At 40.9% G+C, this 22,219-nt stretch overlaps 3 protein-coding genes across 5 annotated transcripts; all 3 read left to right on the plus strand.

Annotated features, from left to right (window-relative positions):
• Positions 1–111: 111 nt before the first annotated feature.
• LOC111218938 (ubiquitin carboxyl-terminal hydrolase 21-like) lies at positions 112–6,572 on the plus strand. 2 transcript variants are annotated; one of them, XM_022741434.1, is made up of 12 exons: positions 112–218; positions 667–1,053; positions 2,153–2,209; positions 2,343–2,460; positions 2,556–2,670; positions 2,870–2,989; positions 3,089–3,153; positions 3,245–3,432; positions 4,596–4,674; positions 4,772–4,879; positions 5,594–5,708; positions 5,884–6,572. In XM_022741434.1, exons 2-12 carry the CDS (start codon positions 898–900, stop codon positions 5,975–5,977), a joined length of 1,215 nt encoding a protein of 404 aa, XP_022597155.1. In that variant the 5' UTR covers positions 112–218; positions 667–897; the 3' UTR covers positions 5,978–6,572. The 2 variants fall into 2 exon arrangements, with proteins under 2 accessions (XP_022597155.1, XP_022597156.1); XM_022741435.1 differs by lacking the exon at positions 112–218 and having other exon boundaries at positions 496–1,053.
• Positions 6,573–7,628: 1,056 nt separating this feature from the next.
• Positions 7,629–11,718, plus strand: LOC111218956 (rho-related GTP-binding protein RhoA-C-like). Of its 2 annotated transcripts, none has more exons than XM_022741461.1 (5): positions 7,629–7,700; positions 8,281–8,436; positions 9,383–9,503; positions 9,608–9,738; positions 9,828–11,718. In XM_022741461.1, the coding sequence occupies exons 2-5, from the start codon at positions 8,281–8,283 to the stop codon at positions 9,999–10,001; spliced, it is 582 nt and encodes a 193-aa protein (XP_022597182.1). In that variant the 5' UTR covers positions 7,629–7,700; the 3' UTR covers positions 10,002–11,718. The 2 variants fall into 2 exon arrangements, with proteins under 2 accessions (XP_022597182.1, XP_022597183.1); XM_022741462.1 differs by having other exon boundaries at positions 7,637–7,687.
• A 240-nt stretch (positions 11,719–11,958) lies between these two features.
• Positions 11,959–22,156, plus strand: LOC111219277 (RNA-binding protein 10-like). Its single transcript, XM_022741904.1, has 23 exons — positions 11,959–12,050; positions 12,571–12,629; positions 12,716–13,268; positions 13,363–13,533; positions 13,637–13,706; positions 15,158–15,231; positions 16,137–16,223; positions 16,361–16,421; positions 16,533–16,691; positions 16,979–17,139; positions 17,345–17,442; positions 17,719–17,806; positions 17,949–18,153; positions 18,262–18,374; positions 18,459–18,540; positions 18,958–19,049; positions 19,171–19,362; positions 19,804–20,001; positions 20,179–20,235; positions 20,412–20,606; positions 20,858–20,905; positions 21,018–21,073; positions 21,308–22,156. Exons 2-23 carry the CDS (start codon positions 12,613–12,615, stop codon positions 21,396–21,398), a joined length of 2,868 nt encoding a protein of 955 aa, XP_022597625.1. The 5' UTR covers positions 11,959–12,050; positions 12,571–12,612; the 3' UTR covers positions 21,399–22,156.
• The last annotated feature ends 63 nt before the right edge of the window (positions 22,157–22,219 follow it).

The raw sequence follows: 22,219 nt of genomic DNA on the forward strand, positions 1-22,219 counted from the left end.
CCTCTCTCCTTTCTCTCCCTCTTTCTCTCTTTCGCTCTCTCTCTCTCTCTCTCTGACACCGGTGACAGAGCAGGGGAGAGAGGTAGACTTTCAGTTCCAGCCTACAGACACACAGTGAAACAGTAGACGTCCCCTTATGCATTTTTAACAGCTCAGCAGGTGATGGGAACAGTTTGGTTGGGACAGTTTGTCCAGAGATAGAGTGACCAAGTGATCAGGTGAGTCAAAACTGCTCTGTTTATCTGCTAATGCTACAGTATTTATCAGGCATTATTTGCAAACTAACTTTGTTTGCCAGATTTTACCCTTGAGCTGCACGAAACGGCAACCAGAGTGTAGATTGTGCAGTGCAGGTTCAGGACAGAGATTGGCATGTTCTGTGTTACAATTCATATAATTGACTATTTTAAGTAAGTTAAACCTAGTTTTACAGTTTAATTGATTAAAACTCATCTCCTTTTTGTAACTATTGTGCTCTCAAGAAGATATGTTGATATCTGGATTCACTGAGTTCTCTGTCGGACCGCGGCTTCCCGAGCTACTCAGTATGCTGTAATTAGGAGAGAGAATTGTGAGCCAGAGTGGATCAACTGCATCTATTCAAGATCAGGATTTACCTTAAGGGGAATGCTCATTCACAAATTAATCCTGTTCTTTTGCCCTCAGTTGTGAATGACGTCCCTCGTGATTTTCCTGGAAAGAAAGGATAATACTCTCTGTCAGACAGTTGACGTGCTACGACCACGTCCTGCTCACCTTTGACCGTGCATGTGAAAAAAACATCTAACCCAGTCTTGAGGTGCAAACCACCTGGCTTGCACTTCTTCAGGAAACTCTTGTATCGGTCTCAGGATCCCTTTTTTGGTAGACACTTGTGAGGTTTACCAGTGAGACAGGATGCCTGGAGCCAGCGGTGTCAACGTGGAGGGGTCTTGCGAGGCCCTGTGTCGAACCCTGGTGTCTCAGAAGGGCCTCCAGAGAGAGACGGCTGACATCTCCCAGTCTGTCCTCTACACCTCTCTGATGGGCCTGCTGCTGGTCACTGACAATGAGGTGCGCACAACACGACACAACACAGCATGAACCTTTAATTCATGCTCAAACCTTCAAGTTTGGTCGTTTTCAGAGTTTGTTCTTAATGTGGAACTGATGGGACACTTGTGAGTCAAATGTAAACACAGACAGAGACATCGTATAAAGGAATTAATGGAGAGTACATATCAACACACACGTGTTTAAGCACCTGTCAGCACTCCTTGGTCACTAATAGGATGACTGCTGGAGGCTGACCTCCTTTTAGCCTCTCTTGTTATGTTAATGAGATAAGAAGGCTAAATCTGTCCCACCAATGTTACACACACTGACAAGGCGGGGTTAATGCACACAGACAGTAACATGCTGTACGGACACAACCAGGGGTCAAATAGGAGGACACACCCAGTACATGTGCATACTTTTTTTTTAGACAAATGAATACACATCTTTATACTGTCCTGTAGTTCTGGTCTGGGGCCGGTTTCACAAAGATATTCTAGACTGGTCTGTATTGTTAGGTAAGTCTTATTTTTTCTTATAGATCAGTCTCATGCAAGTAAGACTGTCTTACAAAAATTAAAACACCTTACCCCCAGGCTGACTCAGGCCTAAGACCAATGTTTCCATGGAAACAATCAATGATACCTGCAGTGAACAGTAGCACAGAGCAGCAAAAAAAAAACTGAAAGCATGGCTCATAATTTGAGCAATGAGAAGTGACAGAGATTTTAGAGACCACGGTAAATGTTTTTCCAAATCAAATTTTTCTTTTTGTTGTTACACTCTTCACTGAATTTTCCAGGTAAAATGTCCTTGTAATTGTTGTCTTTCAAAAGTCAAACATTTTCTGCTGAGGTAAATGGAGCTCAGTGGTTGGATGTACTTCCTTGGCCGCCCTTTTTTTATTTTTTTTATTTTGAAATTTACCCAGAATTAATTGTACAGCAGCTTAAGATAGTCAAGAACTAAACTGCTTTGTGCAACAGATGAATTTAGACGTCTATCTGAAGTCTGACTATTTGTTCTATCTAAGCCACAGTCTATCTTTCTGAGACTGGCCACTGGTCTCTATGTGCAGTTCTGCATAGCAGCTTCCTGTCTTCTTTTTATTTTACAGAAAGAGCAGCTCACTCTAGGAAGTGGAAGGGTTGGCCTTAGAAACATAGGAAACACAGTAAGTGTCGATGCAGGATGAAACCCTTGAAATAATCGCTCCTTCCAATAATTCCTCCTGAATTGCCAGAATCATTTTTTTCTTTACACCAACATGCTCACCACCCGTCCCTTTCACTTTGTTTCCGACTTAGTGTTTCCTGAACGCAGTAGTCCAGTGTTTGTCTCACACACGTGGCCTACGGGACTACTGCCTCGTCCAGTCCTACAGGCATGAGAAGTTTTCCAAAGAGGAGGCTAAGCTCATGGAAGGTATGTTTCTCTCTCCTCTCCATGCCCCTTCTTGCACATAATGTTTTTGTTTTTTTAGCCAATTTTCTTATTGTCACTTTTTATTCCTGTACCAGCTTTCTCTCAGGTGCTGTCAGGCCTTTGGGATGTAAATGAAGGAGACACAGTTGTAAATCCACGACAGTTTTACAATATTTTTAAAGAAGCGGTGCCTTATTTCAGTGGTTACAGGTGAGAATATTGATGATTTTTTTTCTTTCTTTTTCTCAAGGTTCACTGCATCTTTCTGAGGGACTTTTTATGCGATCAGCAAAACTATTTCAAGGACAAGAAAAACTTGCTTTCTCCTTTGCTGCTTTTTGGTTTTATCGTTGAGGCTTGTATGGAAGTAGCTGCCTGTAACAGTGACATTAAGAAATGTCTAACTCAGTCAACAGGATGCTCAGGAGTTTCTCAGGTTCCTGTTGGACAAGCTGCACACAGAAATCAACCGCAGGCCCTACGTTCGACGGACAGGGAAGGAGCCTGAACAAAAATATGCCAGAATTAGGTGAGCTGAGTGTTTATTTGGAAAAGATTCTATCATTGAAACTTTAAAGTCCTTCATGTGACCACATTTTGTTTCCCCTCATCTCTTATCCTCCTGTAGACTTTCAGAGGAGGCAGTTGCCATGTGGAAGAAGCACTTAGAAAGAGATGACAGCAGAATAGTAGGTGAGGACAGAAGTCCAGTCAGTATCATCTGCAAAATAACTTCAGTACAGGCGACATGTGATGTTTCTTGCTTCTGTCACCCATCTGACAGACCTGTTCTCAGGCCAGCTGCGGAGCTCGCTGCATTGCTCAGTGTGCTCCCACTACTCCAACACATTCGATGTGTTCTGTGATCTATCGCTGCCCATCCCCAAGAGGATCTCTGCAGGGGAGGTCACGCTGAGGGAGTGTCTGGACCTTTTCTCTCAGGAGGAGAAACTGGACAAGGAGAATTCACCGGTAAGTTAACGCATTTGTTTTTCCAATCATACTCACCTACACTTTTCATTTTAGTTATTATGTTCTTGTTGAAAACATGGAGTAAATGTAAACTGTAAATGAACTGGCACCCCAGCTCTCATTTGTCTCCTACAACATCCAAACAGGCTTCCAAAAAGATCAGTTAAGGGTTTACTTTTTACATTTATGTTCCTACATTTGTTCACAAAATACCAACATCATGGTAAAAGACACAACAATAGAGCTTTTGGTTTATGTGAGCAGAGGAGGGAGGAATTCAGAGGGATCATATACAATATCCTACAAAACAATCAGTCTAAAGAAACATTAAAGAGCAAACTAACTATCAAAAACTTATGAAAGGTTATCTGCCACTGATGTTTTTTCAGCTGAATCCTGAAGACATAAAACAAAGTTGGTGATTTTGTATGATTTCAAACTGTTCCAGAGTGGGACCTCTGGCTATAGTTAGTGGTATCTTGATATTGAGAAATATGATAAATATGTAAGTTAAAGGAAAATTCAGTTGATTTTAGAAATGAAGGTTTCAGGGAGGCCGTCAGGTACAAATACTTACAAATGAATGCATATGTTAAAAGTAAAAAAAGTTATAAATAGTTGATAGATTTCATTTCCTGTTGGGCAGATGAATCATAACTAATTCAATTTGTTACCATTTAAAAAAAAAAAAAAGAATATTAAATAAGCACCAATCGCTGTTCAAGCTTGAAAAGAAAGTTATTATCTATAATTTTTTAGAGTTTAAGACTCAGCTATCCAGTTTCAGCAGGACTGCCTGGATGTCGTTTGATCAAAAAGTGGCCTTGACTGAAAGTGGCAACATAAACAAACAGCCCCACAGCTGTCCTAACACTTTGACTCAACTGTTGCTAAATTCTGATTGCTGCACAGACATGCATGACACCACTTTCTCCATCTTTGCCCCACCCACTTCAAACCAGAAAAAAAAAAAAGGGCATAGACAAAACAGTCCAGACTGAAATCTTTCATGTGAAACCAAAACTGGTTTATCCACGGCAGAAAATGACATGTTCATTCAGGACCTCATCTCTCACGATAAGAAGCTGATAGAATATGATATTTAACAATAGTATCTTGTGGTGCAAAATGTTGAGGTGTCTGTTTGTCTGTGCGTGTTTCAGATGTGCGAGAGGTGTAACAGGCGTACAGAGTGCACCAAGCGGCTGTCCATCCAGAGGTTTCCACAGGTTATTGTGATCCGTATCCTTGGCAACAGCTGCTTCTTACTGTATTAACATTGTGAGCAAGTGAAGTTCGTGTGCAACAAGTCATGATGATGCTTAACAGTGTCGATCAGATCTGAATCGTTTCACGACAGCACGGTGGTCTATCAGTAAAAGCACAGTATATGTGTCCTTCCCTCTCACTAACCTGGACCTCGGACCCTACGGACCTGTTGACTGCGGTACTGCTACAAAACCTTTCTCTCCATGTGCCTATGTACAAGTCTCATGTATTCCTCCATCGTTATTTCCTCTCATGTGCATGCATGCTTGGCACCACCATGTGTGTTACCGTGTGTTGTTTAATTCATTGTGGGAATGGAGTGAAAAGTTGAAATAATAGTGTGCAGGCAAGGTTAAAAAACAGGATCCTTGTCAAGGTTCTTTTTTTTTAAAGAAAGAAAAGGAGCCACACATGGGTGAAAGTCATTCATTTTGACAAGAGGACGCAGCCCACACAAAAACAGCATTTTTGAAAGCTTGCTTTTTGACATTTTATTTTGATAACTGATAGTTGAGAGAAACAAGAGACACGAGGAGAAAGAGATCTGGGTGTACCTAAACCATGAAAACATCAAATGGTTGAAGTATGGCAAGATGGTCCACCAGAGCAATGAATCACCGATGAATCATTTAGATAAATAAATGAATAAAGACAGATGCTTTGTGTGAATCTATTACCAGGAAACATTTCACTGATTGACAAAATTAATCAATTACATGTTGATTAACTAATTAAAAAACAACAAATTATACTTTTAATAGAAAAAATACAATTTTAATAGAAAATAATGGCACATTAGCAGATAATCAACAGCTAATGTGCTTTTTATAATTAGATACTTTTCAGTTGTTTTTTTTGAATGTGACAGATAATTGTGATTTTTTTACAACAGGCCCAGTTCTGTATGATTTATATGCAATATGTAACCACGCTGGGACGGTGAACATGGGCCACTACACAGCCTGCTGTTCTGATGAAAATGGTTGGTGCTTCTACAATGACTCCAGGTGAGACTCACCCAGCACCCAGATCATTTTGTTTAATATACAATGCTCTGACAACTGCTCATCACAGACAGTATTTAAAAAGGCTACTGTATCTATGGGTCTGTCTGTATTGAGACGCCTTCTATATAAACTTGGATCTGTTTCTCATGACTACTCTCTATCTCTTCATCTGCAGTGTGACTCCAGTCTCAGAAAACCAGCTTCAGACCAATCAAGCCTATGTGCTGTTCTACCAGCGCAGCAACAGCACCACCACCGTCAGGAAATAGACCACACACTGGCTGAGTCAGGCAGCCAATCAGAGCAACTTCACCTCCAGTGTCCATAGAAACAAATAGAGGCAGCAGTGCTGTAACTCTGGCATCTATGAACTTCTCAGTCTCAGAGAGAGAAGCCATGCCTACTTTAAGGGGGCTTGAGGAGGTGACCCCTCCGCCCCCTTAATCATGAAGATGCTTTTGAAGAGTGTCAGTGAGAGAGCTGAGACAGCTGAGACAGACTGTAGCCTTAAGAGTCTCTGTGCCCTAGTTCTCAGGCAGGAGTGAGTGAGCCGTGTATGTGCAGATCATGCAGAGCTCTTAATGTAAGCTAACCGGGATTCATGCTTGCTAACATAAACCCAAACGAAGAAATGTTAATCTAAATTAGAAATTAGACAACATTTCATGACTCAACTGTGACATAGGAATTGTTCAGATTCTCTGACTACATTTTGGCTACAGTTTTCTGAAAATACACTTTAAAATGTAAATATCTGTATCCTATGCTGTCTTTTTATCTTCATCTCCTTCCACATGGACAGTTAACTCTGAAACTTGAAAATATTAAAATTAGATATATTTTCTCTCTAATTTTCTCTCCATATTATAATTTCCATGTGTGTATATACACAATATATATACATATACACTATATATAGTACATACTATATGCTATGTAGTATATACATATAGTATGTATGTATTTTTTTTTTTTACATTTGTGGCTATTGCACAAAATCATAAAAATATTTTGTACATATGGACAAATAACACATCTGAATGTAATGCATTACTGATATTTGAAACAGTCAATAAAAGACCAATACAACATCTGATGATTAGACTCGATACATTAGGTTATGTGCCACTGACTTTATTATTATCGTTACTGGTGTTGTTGTCAGTGGTGGAAGAAGTACTCAGATCCTTTACTTAATTAAAAGTAGCTTTAGATTAATGTAAAACTTACTTGCCTGGTAGTAGAAGTTCTGCATTCTGTTTACTTAAATAAAAGTACAGAAGTATTATCAGTTACATTTAATGAACATATTAAAAGTAAAAGTACTTGTTTTGATTAAAGTTAGCCCCTGTTACTGATATAATATTACACTATTAATAATGATACAGGTGCACCAGGATGAGCTAGTTTTAACTATTAGTTACACAGTGTTATCTCTCATCTTTTCTTTTTGTGAGTTTTACTTCTTTGGACCTCAAGCAGTTATTCAAATGCAAAGCATGTGAAAGGTATAGGGGTGCTACTCATGGAACCTACTAGAAAATATTTTTTTTGTCATATTTCCTATCTCAAATTTAAATCTGAAAAAAAACTTGTAACTAAAGCTGTCAAATGTAGTGAAGTAGAAGTATAATAGTGACATAAAATGTTATTACTCAAGTAAAAAAGTGCCAAAAGCAGTACTCAAGAACAGTACTTTACTAAATGTACGTAGTTACATTCGACTGCTGGTTGTTATGCTGTTTCACATAATGAAATGTAATAAATAATCCAAATATATATGGTGAATATTTAATATTCTTTATGCTGTACATTTAAGTAAAGGTAGAGACAGTACAGAAAAATGTTATAGAGCATCTTTGGTAAAGGTGCTGCAGCCTGCTGACGAGTGACGTATTTGCGCACATGCGTATGAGCGGTGGGCGGAGTTTTCCAGTCGGTCAGGAAGAGGAGAAAGGCGGACACAGAAACATCAAGCGGTAATCTTATTCGGTAATAGGTTTTAAACTTTAAGCCGATTCTTGTTTCAGTCACAGGAGTATCACAGTAGTGCGATGAATTCTGTAGTTATAATTTCAGAGAAAATACCTGGAGTGACAGTAATCCAAACCACGGGAAACACCGTTAGCTTTGCTGCTAGCTGCTGTTAGCTGGTTTGACAGGCCCGGACTACACTGCACAGCCTTTCAGCAGGAATGAGAACACAGCACGGAAATGTTCTCTGTTTACACCCTCAGCCGCCGAGGCAGACTCCCTGTTTGCCAGCCGGGACATTTTGGCTTAAATCTATGTCGTACATTAGTATATTTAAATGAAAATCTAAGATATGAGTAGACTTGTCTGTCAGCGTTACGAACGTTGTGTGTGTTACTTCTGCTTAACAGGAGGAACTGTTGATGAAACATACCGTACATTGCACCGTATACAACACACACAGTTTGAACGTCTGACTCGCCCTGTTTGTGCAGTAGTACACTATTGGTGAAATGTTGTTGGGGTGTATTATTAGTGGACAGTGGTGACTTTGACTTGACAACCCAAGTGTAACCTTGTTCTTGACACCTTTTCATAGATGGCAGCCATCAGGAAGAAGTTGGTGATAGTTGGGGATGGTGCGTGTGGGAAGACCTGTCTGCTCATCGTCTTCAGCAAGGACCAGTTCCCTGAGGTCTACGTCCCCACTGTGTTTGAGAACTATGTGGCAGACATTGAAGTGGATGGGAAACAGGTGAGACACACTGTAAAACACTGGCTGCAAACCAGGGGGTGGGAGCCCAACAGTGCCTTGAAGAGATGGTATGAGTCCCCAGCAAAATGACTAATAAAAGTTTAAACTAAATTTTACTTATTTACCTAACTGTCAAATACAGCTGGAAAAATCAGTTGATTATTTGATTAATCCATAGACAAAAAATTAGTCTGCAGATATTTTGATAATCAAATAATTGATTTAGTCATATTTTAAGCAAAAATGCCCAACATTTGCATTTGCCAGTTGCACCTTCTTAAATGGGACATCTTCTGTCTCATATATGATAGTGAATGGAATACATTTGACTTTGGGACTTTCTGACATTATTTAAAACAAAACGATTAATCAGTTAAATGAAGAAAAAAGTTGCCGGTTTAACCGTAATTAGAATAGTGTTTAGTTGCAGCTTTATTGTCGTTGTTCTAATAACTTGTTTTAATATTGTGAATGCTGGAATGTCATTTTTGTCTGAATTTTGGGCTACAGCTGCTTTTTTAAATCTCGATTACTGGTTGGGTTTATAAAATGTCTGAAAACTGTGAAAAATGTTCATCATAGTTTCCAGAGTCTAAGATGACATGTTCAAATTAGGGCTTTTTTTCCTAAATGATTTCTGCAAATGACAGTTCCACTTTGACTTCACATCCATTCCTAAACAGATACTGTGATAGGTATTGATATTTTGAGAGTCTTCTTGTTCTTGCTCTCTTGTTTTTACATATCTCCCTGAACTACCAACAGTATATGCATTCTTACTTTTCTCTCTGCTGTCTTCCTATATACACAGTACAAACATGTAAATGGGTCTGATTAATTGTGTAACTTAATGCTGATATGGTCATCTTTACACATCCAACACTCCAAACTCTCCATTTTATCCATGCAACTGTTCATTCACATAACTCTGTCTCTGTTTTTTCAGGTAGAACTAGCACTTTGGGATACAGCAGGTCAGGAAGACTACGACAGACTGAGGCCTCTCTCCTACCCTGACACTGATGTTATCCTCATGTGCTTCTCCGTAGACAGCCCTGACAGTTTAGGTACTGTCTTTGCAACACTCACACCACTGTGTGTTGAACACCTTATGATTGTAAAATAGATATATGTTGCTAATTACTGCACTCTTTCCCTTGACTCTCTATAGAGAATATTCCAGAAAAGTGGACTCCTGAAGTGAAACACTTCTGTCCAAATGTTCCCATCATCCTGGTGGGCAATAAAAAAGATCTGCGCAATGATGAGCACACCAGACGAGAGCTTGCCAAAATGAAACAGGTCAGTTATTTTTGTTCAAATGTACAGGAATGTGCACATTTGTTGGTATAAACCTCAAAATCTAAACCCTCTCTCACATGTGTCTCTAGGAACCAGTTAAATATGAAGATGGCAAAGAGATGGCAAACCGCATCAGTGCCTACGGCTACCAGGAATGTTCTGCCAAAACCAAAGATGGTGTGAGGGAAGTCTTTGAGATGGCAACTAGGGCGGCACTGCAGGCCAAGAAACGTGGCAAGAAGTCCACCTGCCTTCTGTTATAGGCTCTGGGATAAGAGGAGGGAGCTGCCCTTAAGCACAGATGGAGAGGGCAGCTTCTAATGAGATTTGACATAGGGGAGAATATTGGGGAGGGCCCAGAAAAGTTTTGCAGATGCTCAATTTCTGATCACCCAGTTATCCTCAGCAAATTAAAGTAGGTCTGAAATGATTTGATAGGCTTCCACACATTGGTCCTTTGTCGATACATTAGGTTATGTGCCATTTTGCTTGTGTCTATCAAACATTTTCAGATCTAGAAGTCTGTAGGGCAGGTGGTGGTGGGGTGGTTTGAAGTTGAGTAGATGCAAACAGGTTGAAATGTGCCATGATGGGAATGAAGAGAGAAAAGGTCCTTACCAGGCCAAAGACAATGGGGATATGAAAGAGAAAAAAAAGACAGTAATATAAAACATTTTTGAATTAAGAACATGTCTAAGTGGATTTTACACAGTATCGCCTACATGTAGTGCCTTGAGAGCAGTGGTCAAGAAGAGTAAGTTGAGGGGTAGGGATTCATAACTTAGATGGGGTGTTATTTTGTCATTTGTAGTGTCCACACTTCACGTTTGTGAATGCTTTTTCCCTGTCATTGGCTTGGCTCCTTCAGGCCCATATTCTGACTCAGGCGCTATGCAGGGGTATGCCTAAACTAGATTGTATGAGATATTTTCCCATACTGAATTACTTACCTGAACTTCAGAGTGTGTGTGTGTGTGTGTATGTGTATGTGTATGTCTGTGTGTGTGTATGTGTGTATGTTGTGTGCAACTGTATGGTGGTTCGTTTTTTCCAGTGCAGGTCTGCATGCAGTGAATGTGTGTATATTTGTGTGAGTGTGTATTAACATATGTGTCTACGTACTGTATGCATGGAAAAGCCCTCTGCGTCAATGACCTAACCCCTTGTTTCCATGCCAAAGTTACCCCTGATGACCACATTTTATGGCTCAGATGGGTAATGGAATTAACAGCTACTCAGAGTGACATAGAAACCTTCACTTTACTGGAAGACATTGTACTATAGCTAGAGGCACAATCAGGTTAAACATATTATAAGTTTTTAGGACCTTTTTTGTGTATACCAGAGATTCATTTGATTGTGTTAATCAGTGGGTCAAATCACGAGTGGTGTAGTTGATAAGTTGAAATATTCTTTCATATAGATGATAGGCTTATCTTATTACTATAATGTCCATTATGTACTGTATGTCTTACAAGGCCTTGTAAGGACATGTTAATGATGTGTATTTCAAGTTTGCCTTTTACTCAACCCTCCCCATCGCCCCTTTTATGATATTGTCATTATTGTACTATAACTTTTTATTGTTGATGTCTCTAAATTTTCTTAGTATTTTTTAATCATTATACTTAATCCTGCTGTTATGATCAGTTTATGTCAGTTAAATGATAAATTGTAACCGTAGTATTATTTCATTTAATTAATTGAAGGTCAAGCTTGGGGTGCACAGTTGGAAGATTTTGGGGGTGGGCTGCGAGAGCATTTTGGGTTTTTTTTTGTTTTTTGTTTTGTACTGTGTCATATTGGGATTTCTGGATTTTTTTTTTTTTTTTTTTCAAATAAAGCTGGTATTAGGGTTTTCTGTTGTATGGTGTACTCATGTCTTTGATCCATGCATTCATTAATAATTACAAACCCTTCTCCGTATATTTCTAGCATTAATTTACTTCTTTACCCCCAAATAAAAACTCTCATAACTGGTCAAAATATCTGATCTGATTCTATGATTTTTATATCTGATATAAAGATGTGTACAGAAACGCATCAAATGATACGATGCATGTCCTCCCAGTTTATCTGTCATGGGCTACTAGTTCAGGGTTGGCCTGTTGTCTCGTCCAATCCTCATCCACATTAATGTCTTCGATCCCCAAGCACCAATCAAACACCAGAGTCGGGTATTGGTCCCGCCCATCTGAAATGTTGTCTTGATGTGGCCATTTTACCCTAGGATCCCAGAGAAATAAAACACGCTTCTCACCCTGGCTACAACGTGATATTTAAATAACTATTGTTGGTTTCATGTGGCGCAGGTAAGTGTTTCTCCTGTTTCACACACAACCGGAGTTATTGTGTTTGCAACGGCCGACAACCGTTTCGCAGCGTCTCTGCTTGGGTTTGCTAACCAACGTCAGGCTAAAATAGTTAGCATGTCCGCTATCGGAGATGACCGCCACACGTCATTGTTGATTACTCCTTAAGTTTGATCATGTACACTCCGCGCACACAGTTCATATCTATTAGTGATGCGGGGTTATGCCCTTGTTTATAATTCGCTTTTGGTGAGTAGTATGTGAAGCAGCGACTATAGATATAATTTTGAAGTTGGAAGTCTGTGCAGTGCTTTAAAAATGCAGCTAACCTAGTGACAGAGGTAAGAGGTAGCGATACCTGCTTCTGCTGAATGCACACTTCTCTTTCTTGCAGCCTGGATAGCCTCTACTTCCTTGATTAGGGTTGTTGTTTATGGGTTTTGACTTTGTGCTGTGTAAGACGAGGTATCTGTAGGTCAGTCTGCATATTTGACTGATTATTGCTTGTATTTTAAACCAGATAGAAAAAGAAGAGAGACAGAAGCAGAGTCAGTGAATCGGCATGGAGTATGAGCGGAGGTGAGTTAACCGTTCATTTATATATGTCCTGCCAAAAGTATACACATGTCAGACCAGTCACTCACATCATCTTTTATGGTCAGCAGGGGTGGACGAGGTGACCGCATAGGTCGCTATGGCAACACCCACAACGATCACAACTTTCGGGACATGGACTACCGGGGCTATGGCCAAGAGGATGAGGAGGCAGGAACAGGATATGATGTCAGGGCAGAGGGGGACAGACCATATGGCCGTGATGAGAAATCACTGGCTGCCCCTGACTTCTCACCAGGCCGTCTCCAAGATCGCCCTGGGTTTCACCAGAGAGGAGAAGGGCGAGGGGACATCACGCATGAGGGGAAAGGGCTCCCGTGGCCCCCTTGCACTCAGTCGCAGCCTGATCTAACCCTTCCCATGCTCCAGAGAGATGAGGAGGGATCCAGGCGGGAATTTGAGCAGTTACGAACTGGCCTGCAGGAAAGAGGTCGAGGGAAAAGTGGAAGAGGCTTCCCTGAGAATAGTGCTAATAGTGGCCCTCACTCAGGGAGCAGGGAGGGCAACTGGGGTCGTGCAAGCGCCCATTCCGAACCGATGGATTACATGACAGCAAGGCAGAGAGAGGAGGACAGGTTCTCTCGTGGGGCAGTGAAGAGGAGGGTAAGCTATAACAAGTTTATCCTCTTTGTAGAGCTGCTAACATTTTTTATTTTGTAGCTGACATATCTTCTTATTTTGTGACTTTTCTATGCAGGGTTTTCCAGTGGGGTCAGAAGAGCATAGTTCTGGGAATGCTGCTCCAGACCTGTCCCTTGATGAGTTGGATCAGAGGGACCAGGACTACCGTGCAGATCTAGACCACAACCAGAGGCCCAGCAACATCATAATGCTTCGCATGCTTCCACCCAATGCCACAGCCAATGAGGTAAGTGCAGGTCTCCTGGGCATGTTTGTCTCTATAGTGGTCTGATGATGCATGGATCTTGTTGTTGGTAGGCTTGAATGGCAATAATGCCTCTGTTTCATAGATCCGGGCACAACTTCAGGAGCAGGGGATCCAGCCAAGAGAGGTTCGCCTCATGAGGAACAAATCTTCAGGTGAGAACTTGCCCATTGCCCTGATGTTTTTGTTTTTTGTTTTCCTGTGTTGTAGTCTTCCTTTCTCTTTTTGTGTTACACTCATCCATAGCCTGCTCAGTCATTTTCATTTCTCTTTCAGGTGACTTTCTCTTATCTGCTCGGTCTTCTCTCTCTTATTGATAAGTGTCCTCCCTTTTGTTTTCCTTTTCTCTTACTGTCTTTCTTCATACTCTGACAGCAGAGTAGATAGCTGATGCAAAGAACACATATTTATATTTATATACGGGCTTGTGCTTAGTTTCCTGCTTTGACACTTTGGTCTGCTGGTGTCTGTAACCTCGCTTTCGCCCACAGGGCAACAAAACATCCATGCACGCTTCAAAGGAGAGTTTTTTCTGTATTTGCTTTTTAAGAGAAGAATGCATGAATACAGCTATAGGTTGTAGGTCTTCACTCCATGGCTTTAATTTTCCTTCTCACTTTGGCTCTCTTCTTGTCTTGACCCTTTCATGATTCTGCCTCATCCATCCTGAAGAGAGGTGTGTCTGATTAAATGGACATTGCTCACAAACTAACAGTGTCAACTGAGAGATGAACAGTGGAAGCAGAATGCGTTTGATTGTGTTTGTCATTGTAGCTGTTTTTGAGTGTGTGAGTGTCAGGATGTAAGTGTTGCAGCTACCTCTCGGCTACGAGAGTGTCATCCATACCGCTCAGAAAGCTTGCCTTTTTCTAAAGGTTTACCATTAAGGTCATTGTCTCACTGGCCTCACCCTTTGCTGAACTCACTGGTTATCTGTAAGGTGTGCTCATGTGACTTTGGCACACTTACAGTCCCCTGCTCTACTGTCTTTCTCACTCCTACATCACTGTTTCTCTGTTTATAAGACAAGTCACTCAGTTTTAAATGTTAAAATGATAACCTTGTGTGATTACACTCCATGTGATACCATACACAGTGTTGTTTAAAACAGTTCTGAAACTAAATGTGTTAAATAAATATGTTTTGTCAATCAGTTATAGTAATGCATGGACAGGATATGGAGTGTTTAGGATGAAACATTCCATCACAGTGCTAAATAGTTCAGACAGCGCTCTGACTCAGAGTAGCGGTGTGTGTGTGTGTGTGTCTGTTGTGTTGATGCCTGGGTGCTTCGTCATTCAAAGCCAAAGACCTCAGACTCAAACTGATGAGTGGATAGGATTCTCCCTCTCTCTCCCCCTCTTTCCTTGACCCTGTTGAGATACTTGACATTGCGTCCTCCCACCCTTGCAGAGAATTTGACAGTGGCTCTCCAACTGGCTGTCAAATGTGTTATTTCCAAGGGCGAGAGGAAGCAATGATTTATTTTATTAGTGCTGATACAGGGTCTCTCTCTCCTCTGTACATGAAGCACTAACCCCTCACTGCGTTGTTGTTATGTTGTTGTTGTTGTTGTTCGGTTACCATGGCGCTGGGCGGTGTCCAGGTCAGAGCCGAGGATTCGCCTTCGTCGAGTTTAATCTCATACAGGAGGCCACCCGCTGGATGGAGACCAACCAGGTCACTCTCCCCTACACAGACACACATACATATAAATATATTTATACATACATACAATGGGACATATGGGTTAATATCAGGATAAACATACACTAACATCATGTCCTGTCAAATGCACATGATGCATTCCAGTATGGTATAGACACACAGATGGAGAAATAATGTTTGTCTTTGAGGTAGATAGATCTTTATACTACTTTTCCTTCTACTTAATACAAAATTCCACAAACGGGCAAATTCATGTTACATCATGCTGACGTTTGTCTGTCTGGGGCCCAAATGCATAGTTTTCATAACTGGACCCTCTTAGGCACATGCTCATTTGTCCAATACAAGCTCCTGTTTCTTCAGTGACATGTTCTCACTCTCTCTCCTAAGTTTACAGTATCACCTCTGGGATAGTATTGATAGTATGAATATAATTTCACACATGGTCTATTGTATGTTGAATCAGAACGACTATAGTACTTCTTTTTCTTGTTTTTGAACCTTTCATATCAGGGTCATCTACCATTATTACGTCTTTAGGCTGGAGCTACTGTCTATTTGGGAGGCGAAGGTGGTGACAATGGGATGGGATGTGTGGAAAACTGAGAAAAGGTTCCCCTTAAGGGGGGAGGGATGACACAATTGAACAGAACACACTGTGTCCTTAAAAATGGACACCCACACACTACACATACACCATCTCAGTCCGTCCCAATTTCCTAAAGCTGAAGGTTGCAATTCTCTGGTGTCCTCTTTCTTTCAGCCTCAGTTCTGCTCTCTCTTTCTCTCTGTCCCTCTCGTCCCTTTCACTCTCTCTCTCATCTCTTGTGAGATGAGGCCTTTCTCTGGCATGTGTGGCCTAATTATCGCTGATAATCATTCTTTGTTCCCCCTCCTTCTCTTTCTCTTTCTTTCAGGGAGTGCTGTTGATTCTGGGACAGAGGGTGTCGATGCACTACAGCGACCCAAAACCGCGTGCCAACGAGGACTGGCTCTGCAACAAGGTTGTGTCTGTGTGTGTGTTTGCATTGCATGACATGAAATCTAAATCTGTATGCTTGTATTGCTTGCATATCGGTCACTGTAGCAAATTATTCTTTTAAAAAGTCTTCTAACAAGAGCTCTTGTAACATTTCAACAGTGTGGTGTGCAAAACTTTAAAAGGAGAGAGAAGTGCTTCAAATGCAGTGTTCCTAAAGCAGGTAAAAATTAACCAAGCTATTGTAAACATATTAACTATTCTGTCTTTTACAATCACACAAGCTCTCTCTCACCATACAGTAATATATAAAAGGCACGGTGTCTTTCCCCAGAGGCTGAGCTGAAGTTGCCACAGCTGCAGAGGGATTTGCCTGTTAGTCTTCAAAAGGAGGGGGCCCAAGGTTTACTGCCCCTGCCAGCACCATACCACTCTTCTGGTCCTACTGTCACCCCAGGACAAGCTACACAGCAAGCAGATGTTGCGAATGACAGTTAGTCTGTCTCTTGACATTTATTGCACCGTGGAAATATTTTTGTCTATTTTTATGATTTGTTTATTTTATTATTTACATGTGGTTTTTGAAATTACTGTTCAATATAGGTTATGGTACTTTTACCATTGTTTGAAAATTATGTTTATTGACCTAGCGATAGCTTGAAAACCAGAAAGGGGTAGTATGGGATTCTTCGTTTCACAAAACTATATACTATTTGGTACCTTAAATGTTAAATCATTGATTCAAAAATTACAATAACCTCTTATCCTCTCCTTCAACAGCTCTGATACTTAGAAACCTTGGCCCTCATACTTCAGTGGAAGCCATCTTATCTGCTTTGGCTCCATTTGCCACACTCTCCCCTTCCAATATTCGTCTAATCAAGGACAAGCACACACATCTCAACAGGGGGTTTGCCTTTCTCCAGCTTTCTACCATAGTGGTGAGAAACCGAATTGTTTGAGCTTTGTTATTCACTCATATTTAATAAATTGTATTCAGATTAAATTAATCCATAGACCAAACATTTTGTCGTTTTTGTGTACAATTGATTTTGAAATAAGCTTCATCTTAAACATACATAGACAAAGGTAATTCCACAAAAATGCACCCCCATTTGACTCATGGGTCTCTGTATGTTTTAACAGGAGGCATCTCAGCTGCTCCAGATCTTGCAGGCTCTCCAGCCAGCTCTCTCTATTGACGGGAAGGCTATTGTGGTGGAGTTTGCCAAAGGCTCCAAACGGTAAACACTCACACACCCCAACGTGGCTACAAAGGACACACAAGTGCACTACACATTCTTGGTTGTGCACAAGAAATTATATTGTGAGTTTAAATCATATTAAAACTCAAATTGGTCATGTGAATAAAGTGGATCAGAAATAGCTTTGGAGAGGATGACCTAAAACAAATTTGAGTGTCTGTTGCATTTTTGCATCACAATAAATGCTGTTGAAATGTAGGTCACCAGCAAAAGATCAAAAAACACTGAAACCCTCTCTGTACTTTTCTGTGCCAGTGATGTGTTCCTAACTGATGGCAGCAGAGTGAGTGCTGCTACAGTGGCCAGCACAGCTATAGCTGCTGCACAGTGGGCTGTCACACAGGTAACCTTTCTCAATGACTTAAAACGACAGCAAAGAAAACATGTTGGTGCAACACATCTTTAATTTCAAATTGTATATTTCTGATTATTTTTTGTTTTTTTTTTATTTTTGCCCAATTGTCAAAAATCTTCTTCACACTCAGACTGCTCAGAATGGATCAGGTGGAGGCCAGAGTATAGATACAGCAGTGTATCAGCAGGGGGCAGCAGTAACATACAATCAGGATGGGCATGAATACTCTGGGCCAGATGGTACAACTTTCAAGGCCCAGGCAGACACCAGGGTACCTGCTTTGCCCAGTGCCGGAGCAGCCCTGATGGGGGCATACACAGGAGGAGCTGCCCCAGGTTGGTATCACATATGCTAAGTATATAGAGCATATTACCCTCATGATCTGTGTAGTTATGTTAATTTGACTGAATTGAACCTGTTTGTGTGTGATCATCCATCTGCAGGTGCCATTCCATCTGAGGCAGCAACATCTGGGTCAGCCGTCGTACAGCAGCCTCTCACTCATACACAGACTGCTCTCATGACAGGCACAGCTGCTGCCATACCAGCCACACAGGTACAACATTACAGTTGTCTACTGTTGTTCCTTGCATTATTTCAACCATTACCATTGGTTTTAAAGAGCTTTGTCTCTCCACAGGTTGAGATAGTGGGAAAACCACAACCAGCTGCTCCCAGCCAACCTGCTACCCCAGGCACTGAGCATGAGCTCCAGCAATACCGTAAGGCTTACCTATTATTATACCTATTAATCTTCGCTGAAAACTGTAAATAGATCTACATTCGTGGCAGATGTTTCGGTCAGGTTTTCATAAATAAAATAATAAAAATAATCTGTTTTGGTCGGCCACCCAAATGTATTCAACACAGTGTTGATGTGTCTGTGTGTGGGAGAGACAACTGCTGTCAAAGCCAGTGGTTTCCTACAACTTTGTGAATGGCTCCATTAGAGCTGCTCAGTGCTGTTCAGTTTCAATTTTGGAAGGCAAAAGGGTTACTGGCAGATGTTAATTTTGTGCTTATCTGTATTATGAAAAATTGAGTTGCTGAATCAACAGTCAAGCTTATCTTTTGTGATTTAATGTTTTTTAAATTTGTTCTCTGACCTCGAGGTAAATGTCCTGTGTCTTTACCTGTAGCTGTGCCAGATGTGTCAACATACCAGTATGATGAAAGCTCTGGCTACTATTACGACCCACTCACAGGACTCTACTATGATCCTAACTCCCAGGTAAAGAGTGTGGTGAAAGTACCACAATCAAAATGTTAAGATAGTACTTTTTGACAGACCTTTATTAATGTGTCTTGTTCCTCAGCATTTCAGTCTGCGTATGTGCCCTTCCTCTTTGCAGTACTACTACAACCCTCATACTCAACAGTATATGTACTGGGATGGAGAGAAACGCATCTATATTCCTGCTGCCAGCCAGTCAAACGCTGAAGGTGCTTCGATGAGTGATGGCACAGCCCCTTCAGACTCACTGTTTGCTGCCCCTGGCAGCAAGGAAAAAAAAGACAAGCCCAAGAATAAAACTGCTCAACAGGTATTCTACATACTGGATACAAGTTCAAGTAGTAGGAGATGTGCAGAAAATTAAACTGACCTATGAATTTCAAAGCTAACCTCTATGTTTGCTTTTTGTTTGCTTTGCTCTTTTTTTTGATTGGACATTTGTATGTATGATTCAACATCTCTGTTAATGGATAGAGTACCTAACTGTAAGAGCAATACCTTACAGTATCATACATTTCAGATAAAAATGAACAAACTATGGCCAAAATTACCATAGTTATTTAACACCTCGTAGTCTCAACAAAAAAGACTTCACCAAGGTGGTATTTATTGCAGGGCTGAGTTGGATTACATTATGTTGTTTTGTTGTTGGTATTGTTGTACCTCCTGAATATAGCATTCACAAATTGTGAATCTTCCTCTGAGTCAATTTAAATGGCTAATATCTATTTCTTGGTGTTTATACTAACAGATTGCCAAAGATATGGAGCGCTGGGCTAAGAGTCTCAATAGACAGAAAGAGAACATGCGTTCTGTGTCCTCCTCCTCCCCTGCTGTCGGCTCTACTGCACTGCCTCCTGGTTACACGAGGGCACCTGGCCACAGTCGCCTAGATGACCGCCGAGAGTCTGCTAGTGCTGATGCAGGCTATGCTGTTCTGGAGAAAAAGGTGAATGATGTTTACACAGACACACATACTTAGCTTTAAACACCTGGGTATTATAGTAGGTGGGGAGAATGTCCATCAGCCAGAGCTCCTACAAACATTCATACTGCTGCGTTGCCAGTAATAAGAGAAGAGCTTATTAACTGACCTGATATTCCCTTTGGCTTGTCTGTCCTGCAGGGGGCACTGTCTGAACGGCCTCAGATTTTTCTGGACCAGATCCGACAAAGTACAGAAGTAAGTGGATGTGGCCACATGGCCACCATGATGTACTTGTTATGTATCTGTTTTAGTCTGTTTTCTTCATAGGTTTTCTAACACCTTGGTCTTTTATGTATTTTTCTCAAGCATACATTCATTATCTCCATGTGCATTTGTTCATCAGTTCCTGCCCTTGTGTCTTTCATCTGTAGAGTTCCCCTCCTCAGCAGCAAGGTCTGGTCCCAGCCTATAGTGGAGAAACAGACAGTGAAGAAGAGGGAGGCGAGAAAGATGAGAAGGAGGGGAGAATGACAGACTGGGTTAAACTGGCCTGTCTGCTGTGTAGGAGACAGTTCCCCAGTAAGGAGGCTCTCATCAGGCACCAGCAGCTCTCCGAGCTACATAAGGTGGTTACACAAACAGCTTGAATCTAATTTCACGCCATGACAAACACTGCATAAATGGTGGATAAGGACGATCTGTTAACTCCTGGTTGAAAAGCCAGTATGTTTTCCGTGTCTTTGTTGTCAATTGTTGTCTCATACGATCTTTACTATCTGTAATCTAAAAGATGATCCATAATGACAAAGGTGCAGCCCAATGACATTTCTCTTGTAATCATGTTTAAACTTTCACCTCTTTATCTGTCTGCTCTCAGCAAAACTTGGAGCAGAGAAGAACACAGCAGGAAGCTGCAGGCAAAGAGGTCAGTGAAGCCTCGGGGTCTCATGACAGTTTGACAACATTGTATAAAGTAAATATGTTGCTGATTAATTGCAGTTAGTGTTGATTTCATTGTCCTCTTTTTTTGCTTGCAGAGACTTACGGATGGACCTGAGCCTCCTGATCCTAAGAAGAGGAAGTTTAGCCCCATGTAAGCAGCAGTGAAGTAATAAGTAGACTCCATGTGTTGATGTCTTATGGTTGTTTCAGGTTTACAGTCTTGTACTTTGGTGATGTTTGTGTATGTAACTGCTTTATACTAATGTATTGGAAACACAAAACTATGTCAGTATAACCATTTGCTTGCAATGGTGGATGCGATTTTATCTACTTACAGGTTTGTCTGTTTGCGCTCAATGTTGTTTCATTGTCTTTCTCTCTTTAGTGATGGGATCACAGGCACTAGTCTTGGTGCCAGGATGCTGCAGGGAGGTGTGAAAAAGGGACTTCTATTGCGCAATATGCAAGTTGAGTGAGCCCTCACCCTGAATCGTCAACATCCTGACCCAGGCGGGACAAGGACAAAGCCCAGCACGCAACACTTCACCATTAACATCATATAGATATCTATAGATAAACCTCTTAATTTTGGTTTGACATTACAATTACCTCAACAGTGGTAATACATGCATATGAACTGATCCTGTAGCAATGGATGTCAGGATATTGCACAGAATGCACCTTTTTTGCTTTCTTCCTGTATGATGCAGTTTTGAGTTCTCACTTGCTTCAGAGCTTGTGTGTTATAAACAAGCTTTATGTGGTTGGGAAACATTTGCTGTTGGAAAGTGAAAGGTCAGTATAGATCTTAATGGCAGCAAATTGAATTTTCTATTACTGTCTATGCACCATAGATTTTTTTTTTTTATTTAATGTTATATGCCTTACCATTCAGTGAATGACTGATCTGGGCATGAACTGTGTATACATTTTAGAATGAGCACTTTTATACCACAGTGGGCGCTAAGAAACCGTGGCCTCATGAACTGGACAGGGTCACATCAACACTAGTGTGTAGTCAAAAAGTGTCTCAGTTTGTCAATTTGCAGGTATGAATTCACAATGTAATACATACTTATCTCCGGAGAAACTTATTTTTTATGTCTGTATTTGCTGAATAATGTGACTGTGTTTCATTAAGCTCGTGTAAATTAATTAAGAATAACACATTTTCATCATTATTGATGATTGATGTCTTGTATGGGCAAGCCAGTGAACACTTCTTTTATTTCGACATTTAAACTTGAAATTTCCAAAGCTGTGTTTTTGCAAGTCGGTGGTTTGAAAAAAGAGGAAT

Source organism: Seriola dumerili, unplaced genomic scaffold (genome assembly GCF_002260705.1).
Source record: "Seriola dumerili isolate Sdu_G_001 unplaced genomic scaffold, Sdu_1.0 BDQW01000056.1, whole genome shotgun sequence".
Lineage (NCBI taxonomy): Eukaryota > Metazoa > Chordata > Actinopteri > Carangiformes > Carangidae > Seriola > Seriola dumerili.

Coding starts and splice junctions, on each gene's coding strand:
- LOC111218938 (XM_022741434.1), top strand. CDS start 898: ATGCCTGGAGCCAGCGGTGTCAACGTGGAGGGGTCTTGCGAGGCCCTG. Junction 2,990..3,088: donor CAAAAATATGCCAGAATTAG/GTGAGCTGAGTG, acceptor ATCCTCCTGTAG/ACTTTCAGAGGAGGCAGTTG. Junction 4,880..5,593: donor CTACGGACCTGTTGACTGCG/GTACTGCTACAA, acceptor TTTTTACAACAG/GCCCAGTTCTGTATGATTTA.
- LOC111219277 (XM_022741904.1), top strand. Junction 18,541..18,957: donor GCATGAGCTCCAGCAATACC/GTAAGGCTTACC, acceptor CTTTACCTGTAG/CTGTGCCAGATGTGTCAACA. Junction 20,002..20,178: donor ATGCTGTTCTGGAGAAAAAG/GTGAATGATGTT, acceptor TCTGTCCTGCAG/GGGGCACTGTCTGAACGGCC.
- LOC111218956 (XM_022741461.1), top strand. CDS start 8,281: ATGGCAGCCATCAGGAAGAAGTTGGTGATAGTTGGGGATGGTGCGTGT. Junction 8,437..9,382: donor TTGAAGTGGATGGGAAACAG/GTGAGACACACT, acceptor CTGTTTTTTCAG/GTAGAACTAGCACTTTGGGA. Junction 9,504..9,607: donor AGACAGCCCTGACAGTTTAG/GTACTGTCTTTG, acceptor GACTCTCTATAG/AGAATATTCCAGAAAAGTGG.